The sequence below is a fragment of the Pteropus medius genome, unplaced genomic scaffold (genome assembly GCF_902729225.1).
Source record: "Pteropus medius unplaced genomic scaffold, Ma_sr-lr_union100, whole genome shotgun sequence".
In the NCBI taxonomy this organism is placed as follows: domain Eukaryota; kingdom Metazoa; phylum Chordata; class Mammalia; order Chiroptera; family Pteropodidae; genus Pteropus; species Pteropus medius.
Window position 1 is genome coordinate 234,532 of NW_024346787.1, and position 8,792 is coordinate 243,323.

At 35.3% G+C, this 8,792-nt stretch overlaps 1 pseudogene and 2 gene segments (V, D, J or C); 1 reads left to right on the forward strand and 2 right to left on the reverse strand.

The window, feature by feature from the left end:
- Nucleotides 1-651: 651 nt before the first annotated feature.
- Nucleotides 652-770, forward strand: LOC120613938 (uncharacterized; annotated as a pseudogene).
- Nucleotides 771-2,722: 1,952 nt separating this feature from the next.
- Nucleotides 2,723-4,068, reverse strand: LOC120613928 (T cell receptor alpha variable 26-1-like). The segment is given in 2 exon segments: nt 2,723-3,479; nt 3,933-4,068. Coding segments are annotated over 2 exon segments (444 nt in total).
- Nucleotides 4,069-7,949: 3,881 nt separating this feature from the next.
- LOC120613937 (T cell receptor alpha variable 23/delta variable 6-like) lies at nt 7,950-8,786 on the reverse strand. The segment is given in 2 exon segments: nt 7,950-8,335; nt 8,482-8,786. Coding segments are annotated over 2 exon segments (435 nt in total).
- Between the last annotated feature and the right edge of the window lie 6 nt (nt 8,787-8,792).

The window sequence follows — 8,792 nt, forward strand, 5'->3', positions numbered from 1 at the left end:
AAAGAAGGAAGGAAGAAAAGAAAACAGGAAGGAAGGAATTAATGAGTACATGAATTAAGAAAGATTTTGGACAGATTCTCTATCTTTATTATGACATCTATATGATATCCTTGGGCTCTTATATTTTTATAGAAGATATAATCTAGGCCCCCAATATTTTATTGTATATCTGGCATTTATCAGGAAAATTTTCAGTCATGAATATCTATTTATTCAATAAATAATTACTGAGCACCTGCTATTTGTTTGGTGCTGTGCTAGTTACTAAGAATACATTAGTAAACAAAACAGACAAAAAATTTGTTTCAGACCTTTGTTTGTTCAAATATAGGAATATAAAAAATGGCCTCAGAACAAAGGGAAAGTGAGACCCAAGGCTGAGAAGAAGAGGAAAGAAGTCATAAAAAGTGATGGGAGGGATCCTGAAAGAGACATGCTAATCTTTAGAAACTGCCATTGGCACCACCTCCTGCACTTTCTAAGACTTGAGTACAAATATCTGTTCCCTCAGCTCATAGAATCAAAGCGATTTCCAAAGTATTATAATTAAGCAATTTACATTTATGTACATATCTTATATACCAGGACAAATTTCTCAGCCTTTGTGAAGATCCAAGAATATCTTGAATGCCATTCACATCAAGAATTGGAGCCTATGGCCATGCTACCCTGAACAAGTCCAATCCCCTCTGATCTCAGAAGCTAAGCAGGGTTGGGCCTGGTTAGTACTTGGATGGGAGACCACCTAGGAAGACCAGGTGCTGTAGGCATACAAAATTAAAAAAAAAATAAGGGATTGTAAGATGACAAGGTCCTTGCAATCTGTGAGGTCAACCAAGGGTTGCCTCGTCTAATAAATAAATAAATAAAAGAATTGGAACTCATCTCTGTTATTTTCTCTTCTTTGTGCACTAATTTCTTTTATATCCTTTCGGCTTTAGAGAATGTATGGCTAATAAGGAGTTAAGGATGCTTCAGAATCTCTCTACAATCAACAACACTTATTTGCGCTGCCATTTTAATATTCAGGGGGCTAGTGCTGTATCTTTATAGGATTCAGAACCATTGCTTTTCTCAACTCATAACTCAGGATTCCTACTCTAACATTTTGATATTTTACTTAAAATGTGTATCACCTTCGAGGATGGGTACTAAGATCCATTCCACTGACTTTTTATTTGATTCATTACTTTGGAGGTTTCTTCTTACTATTGATTGCTTCCAGTAAGGAAAGAGTGAACAACATATGCTAGATTTTGGAATTCGACAATATCGAGTTAAAAAAATAAATTTAAAATTTGATGCCAACACTCACTAAGTGTTATTTTCTTGTGAGATCATTTACCATTAGGAAATCTCTAATGATAGAACTAGTGATAGAAATAATGACAGTTCTATTAAAAACTACTCATTGAGTTTGCAATTTTTGAAGATAAATTTAGCGACATATTTTAAAGCGGAAGACTGTGATATTGGCAAGTTTTTAAATCTCTTTGATGCTTAGATTTCTAATAAATAACATAGTTCTCAGAATAATTTTTACCTCAGTAAATGGTAATGCTTATTAAAAGACAATATATTATGGACTTTTCTAAAAATACACTGACCTTTGAAGCCAAAAAGAATTAAATACTTGATAGATTTGACAATGTAAAAATTAAAGACAGCCACATTTAAAGATGAACAAAACAGAAAGCAGAGTGTTAGAATAAAATATTCAAACAATTATAAAAGCAAAGTACTATTCAAGATATAGAAATAATTCTTACAGATAAAAAGAAAAAGAACCTAATAGAAAAATGGTCAAAAGCTAGGAATAAGCAGTGACTAAGCGCAAACTACAGAGTGCTAATATATGGAGAAAAAGTTGTCCCAAAGCGCTAGGAATCAGGAAAGTGCAAATAGATAAAATATGTTTGGGTTGTTAAAATAAAAAATGCTGGTAATTCCCAATTTATACAAGGATGTAAAATGAGCCTTCGCACTCACCGATGGTCAGAGTATAATTGTTTACACCATATAGAGGGCAAATTATCACTTTCTCCAAAAATTTTAAATATGCCTTTCCTCTGACTTAACAATTCCTTTCAGAAATCTCATTAAAATAGACAATTCCACAAACATACGAAAGTTAATCTAAAAGATGTATAAGACAACATTCTTTATGACAGCAAAGAACTAGAAACAAATATCCATCAATGGGAAAGTAATTAATTAAACGATTAAGTACCAAATAGGCATAAAAAAGAATGAAGTGGGCTTCTCTACTTGTTTTCTACTTGTTTTCTAGAAAGATCTCCAGGACACTATTAAATAAAAAACAAAAGAAAGTTTAGAAAAAATCCAAATAAATCCATTTACATGGTAAATTGTGTGTGTGTAAATGTGTATGTAGTTACACAAAATTATATATTTGAAAGAAAACAGGCTGGCATGATATCTTAAACGATCTTAATCTCTGAGGAGAACAATGGAAGCTAGGGTGAAATGAAGGAGGTAAAGCCATGGGCTTTTACTTTAGCTCTGCCTGAGTCCTTAATGATGAGATAAATCTGTGTGTTGCTTAGAGAATATAAAAAAATGATGAAAATGCTTTATAAATGCAAGACTTCTAGACAAATAAAGATAAATGACTATTCACTTATTTGTTTCTCCCTCCCTCCCCACTCCAAAAAAAGTCATCACAAATATGCATGCTCTAGACCAACAATAATCATTTCAGATTTCTCTCACAAAAAAAGTAATTTGTTTCTGGTAAGTGGAACAACTATAATAGTATGCATTTTGAGTTTGAATTTGCCCCTGGATTCAAAGAAAGACATCTTTGGGACAAGTAGAATTATTATTATTTTCCTCCCTATTTTTATTGAGGCTAAAATATTAAAACCCACATTTTATTGACATGAAAGAAAGCCATGACATATTCTTAATTGCATATGTTAAAATTATGATTCTTAGTTTCCTCATAATTCTTCTCAGCCACATCAACAAATGAAGTAGTTATTCCTTGTCCTCTCTCCTTTTATCCTGTCTTTCTCCTTTTATTTATTCATCTGTTTTTCCTTTCATTTTTCTCCTTTCTTATTGCTCTCAGACTCTCTAGATGGATTTGCTCTTTATGGCTGTTGCCTCTACCACCCTCCTGTGCCAGGGAGATACTGCACAGGTGCAGTCCCATCTGTCCCACTGTGTGTCACTCACAGAGCAGTAATACACAGCAGAGTCTCGCAGGGTAACCTGGGGCAGGATCAAGGTACTGGACTTCCTGTTTGTTGCGATGATCAGAGAGGCCATGGTGTTATTCACAGTGTTTCGTAAGCCATGAATTATATACTGTGGACTCTGATTGGGATTTTGCCGATACCAATGTATATAGTCACTTCCACCGATTGCAGAGTGGCTACAAGGCAGGTTTACATCTCTTCCTTCTGCATATTCCCTGAAGTTGGGCTGGGTGATCTCAGCATCAATCGCAGTCCCTAAGGGGTCAAGAAATTCAAATTAGCTCCTGACCACAAATAATGTACTTTTATAGCAAGGATACAGCACTCCCATAATTCTTTGGCTCTACCCCATAATCCAGTGTTTTAATTTATGTCCTGCTAAATGCAAAAATATCATTGATGTCTGTTATAGAGACCAAAGATACATGTAATAAACTGGAGACTCCATAGGCTCCATTCCATGGGTCCTTGGCTCAATAAACCCAGAGATTTCTTACAACCTGGGTGCTGCTAAGGGCTCTTTTTGAGATCATGGTTATACTTTAACCTGTCATGTAGAAGTGTATGTTCCCTAGACAAATGCATAGATCAGTTTTCAGTTTCATCCCTAGCATGCTGGATAAAGCACAGGGAGAGAAGCAGAGAGCAAATAACCCTTCAAGGTCCCTTGGCCCCAAAGCTATCTCCTGGTAGACACAGAACACTTACCCAAGGTCAGAAACACAGCTACTCCAGTCACCAGTCTCATACTTCCAGGACAAACTAGGATCATGGGCCCAGAGCTCAGTGTTTGTGTCTGATCCTAGTCTTAGAGAGGTTCCAGAGAACAGAAACAACAGCTACTAGTAAAGACTTAAAAAAAAAATACAACAAGTGCTGTTAGCACTGTGTTGTTGCCAGAATCTTGTCAGCCAATGACAAAGCAGTTCCTTTTTCAGGTCTTCCTCCCCTGTTTTATTCATGTCCCCTTAGAAGGAGGTGAGGCTATCAACCAGACACCCCAACTCACAGGGTGCATACTGAATCATTCGTGAGGTTTGAAGTTTGGCTCTGGATGAGGAAAATTATTCACAAGGATGTATCTCTCCAAAACCTTTCTTCTATCATTTTTTTCTCAATGCACCAAAGAAATCGTCTGATGTTCATGGAGCTTGTGCAAAGTGTCATTTAATCCCAGAACACTGTACGGAGCTCCGTGCTGTAAGGAGATGAAAACTCTCCTCCACGTTCCAGAAAATGCAAGTGAGATTCAAAAGTAGATAGTGATGTGCTCATTGGAACAGGACAAAAAGACTAAAAGCTAAACCTTTTAGAGCTCAGGTTTCCTATAGTGTTCCCTGGAATCTACCATCATCTAGGTAGACACTTCTCAATGTATTTATTCTTGATACAGCTAGTAACTAATGATGGAATGGTGCTCACTCTCATTCTCCTTGAACGAATGTCCTTAATAAACATCTCTTCTGGGTCCGTGCTATGGGCACTGTGCACCAAGGATGCTGAGGCAGAAAGAGAAGAGAGAAGGGAAAGCAAACAAGGCAGAGGAGGTGGAGTTGGTAGAAAAGTTTAGGGGAGGGAGGAAAAAAGAGCATAAGGAATCGGGAAGATAAGGGATAATCACAGAAAAGAAACAAAAAGTAGTAAAGCACATGGAAAGGACTTAGGCTACTTGGCTAAGGGCTCCGGAATCCTTGACCACACACACTCAACAAAAGTTTATAAAGTACAAGTAGTCTAAAGAGGATGACAGTATGTTATTTTTTTCTGTTTTCTGTAGAATGTCAATTGAAAACATAAGCTTCCCTTCCCTTCTCCTAGAAAGGAGTAAATTTACAGATGAAGCAGCTCCCTCTTATGACTGGATAATTGAACTGCATAACAAAAAACAAGACTTTCCTCAGGTTTGAAGTTGGAAATTGTAGTTGTAATACCTCTGCCTCATCTTTGTTTTCCGGTCCTCTAACACTCCAAGGAAGGTTTTAATTATTTTATTACCATATTTCAGTGACATCTTCATTACGATTCTTAGTTGTTGGCTTCTCTTTAATTTCCTCTTTCTAATCTTTCCACATGTAAAGGTTGGTTCAAAAGCCCATATTATTTAATGTTTATGAGAGACATTGGTACAGACTAGGCACTCAAGAGTTATCTGTTTCTTAAATTAGTAGAAGAGTCATTATTTATGAATTTAATGTGAGAAGCTATGCTGAGCAACTCTTTAAATTATTCTAAATACAATCTTCTACGATTATGAAAAACATTTTGAACAAAAGACTAACAGAATAAATATAGAGTTAGATTTGTGAACAAAATTCTACAGACAACAAACTTCCCAAACCTAAGGTGGAGAAAGTCTGACTATGAAGATATGGGAGTAAATGTCATACTAATTATACTTCATTCATTTAACAAATATTTTGGGAGCCTATTCTGTCCCAGATAGTTAGTTCTCTCTCATGCTGTCTGTCTTTCTGTCTGTCTGTCTCTCTCATGTTGTCTCTCCCTCTCTGTCTCTCTCTCTTTCTCTCTCTCTGTCTCTTTCTCTGTCTCTCTCTCTCTCCTTCTCTCTCTCTCTCTCTCTCTCACACACACACACACACACACACACATAAGTCTATAGCACTCTACTGCTGAAAATATAAGAAGAAATAAAAAACGATATTATTTAAAGACAAAAGAAAAGTAATTAACGGTAACTTTTTTGTTTGTTGGTTTATTTGCCATTATTTTTTAAAAGACAGTAGAGGCTCCTAACAAGTGGGATTTTAATGAATATTGAAACCAAAAATATTCTGTATGGCTCCGGAGAATCTAAAAATATGTTTGTCAGGTCTATTTGCTCTTTTTGGTCTTGAATTTTAGAAGATCGTATCATCTCTAGGGCCATGAGGTTATCTTTTTTTTTGCTTGTTGAAAACCAAAATAATGTACTTAAATTACTTTCAAAAAAGCAAGAGAATTTGATAAAAGGCTGACACCGTTACATGATGAATACTCTCAACAACCAGAAATAGAAATTTCTGCATCTGGTAAAAGGTATCTACGGAATTGTCCAAAGTCAATAGTGTTCCCCTTAAGTTCAGGAATGAAGGACAAAGAGATACACTGTCACTGCTTATATTCACTGTCACCCTGGATGGAGATCCTGGTATCAAGTTAAAAAAGGGAAATAAAATGTATAAAGTTTGGAAAGGGAGAAATAAAAGCATTTCATTCACAGATGATACACTTGTGTATATAGAAAATGCAAAAGAATCTATAAACAAACTACAAGAACTAGAACTCATAGCTGAATTAAACAATGTTACTAAACACAAAGTCAACTTTATTTCTAGATTCTAGCTAAAAGCTCTGGGAAATAGAATTAAAATGCCATATATCAAATATCTGGGAATTAATTTAATGCAAATCCTCTAGAATGAAAATTATGACACTTTAATAAAAGAAATTAGAGAGGACCTACCTAAATGAAGGGGATATGCATGAATCTGTGTATTCCATTCATTGAGATATCAATTGTCCCACACCTATCCACAAATTCAACACAATCTCAATCAAATTATTAGCAACCTTTTATGGTAGAAATTGAGAAGATAATTCTATAATTTATGTGGCAGCACAAAGAACAAGCCTTGAAAAGAAGGAGAAAGTTTGACTTGCATTTCCAGATTTCAAAACATATACAAAACTCAGTAATTAAGTCAGAATGGTCTATAGGTATGAGTATAATACAAACATGTCACTAAATAGAACCAAATCCAAAAATAGACCCATACACATATACTGTCAATTGATTTTCTCCAAAAATCAATCATATTTCCCAATGGGGGAATATAATTTAGTGGGGAAAAAGATGTTCTTTTTAAGATAAATGCTGGAGCAACTGGCTATCCATATTTTTAAAAAGTAAATTGATCCCTCCTTCACACCATACCAAAAAAAAATAATTCTAGATGAATAAGAGATCTAAGTTGTGAAATTTAGGTCAAGGTTTAATTGTCACAATGCCACTTGTTGATTAGACTCTTTCCTCCATTGAATTGCCTTTTCATCTTTGTAAAAAAAAAAAAAATCAGTTTTCCCCATTTGTGTGGGTCTACTTCTATACTCTTACTCAGAGACACAAAATTGTTAATGATTTTCTTTTATTATGGTTTAAATGTTAGAGAATCTGTAGTGTCGGTCTTTTTCATTCCTTATATTTATGTTTTCTCTTTCTTTTCTCTTGATAATTCCAGCTAGGAATATATGAGTTTTATTAATCATCTTAAGAAAATTAACTTTGTAATTTATTGATTATCTCTATTGTTATTTTGTATTTCAACAACTTCACTTTTTTATTATTTCCTTCTTTTAGCTTACATTGGGTTTAATTTGTTCTTTTTCTACCTTCTTTTATTGAAACTGTTGATCAGTTTTTCAACCTTTCTTCTTTAGTAATATAGGTATTTTAAATGATAAATTTTCTTCTATGTATCTATATGTATATGGCTTCATATATTTTCTTTAAAAATATTTTCTAATAGCAATTGTGATTGCTTCTTTGACCTACAAGTTATTTTAAAGGTTACTGTTTAAATTCCAAATATTTAGGAGTTTTTAGACCTCTTTCTGCAATTGATTTTCTAAATCAATTCTATCAGTCCTTTGTACTAAGTCTTTTTTATGTACTAAGACTTCTTTTGTGGCCAAACAGATTTTTTTGTGTATGTTTGATTATTTCATCTACATAGCAGGGTTTGGCTGGAGCCCCAGTTGCAGGTTTGGGTACAGGTTGCAGGTGCCTGGAGAGCAGTGTGCACTTGCTGCACAGAAGTAGGTGGCTGAGTCTCCAGGCTGGGAGGCCCTGATGTACAATGAGAAGAGTCTGGCGTTTTTGCTGAACAAAACTTTGAATCTTCCATCTTCCATTTCATTCTTAACTGAACGTATGGCTATCAAAAATTCAGGCCCTTTACCAGCGTATTGTCGGTACCACAGGAAGTAGTCAAATGCACTGTTCTCATAAGTACAGTTCAGAACTGAAATCTCTCCTTCCTGAAATATCAAAGACCGAGGGCTCTGTTTCACTTGCTGCTCGTCACTTTTTTCCTTCTGTTGGCCACTCACCCCTGCTTAAAAAGATGACAAAAAGTCATTAGGCCCCCAAATTTCCATTATCTTCTTAAATTTCTACCTGCATGAGTTTGCCCATACTCCAATTTTCTCATTTCCCCAAATTAATAATGTATCCAGGAGTTTCTCTTCCACAACTCACAGCCTAGTTGAAGCCATAGAATTAATGATGCTCCCAGGATCTTGTCCATTTCCTGGCTCCAAAGGTCAGTGACAGTTCAAGTGGTCCTCTGGTCTTCTCAGCCAGCTGGAACTAAGACTTGAAATTCACACCTGTTTTAATTCTTTCAACAGGCCCCGCCCCTTAACAAGTGCTTAAAGCTATTTCTGTAGAAGAAAGGACTTCCTCATTTCTCCTAACTTAGAATTGCTAAAAATATTTTCATTGGGAATTGGAAATCCCCTCCTTATGTATAGTCAAGGATAAGTTTAGAAATTCTCTCTCCCAATCCC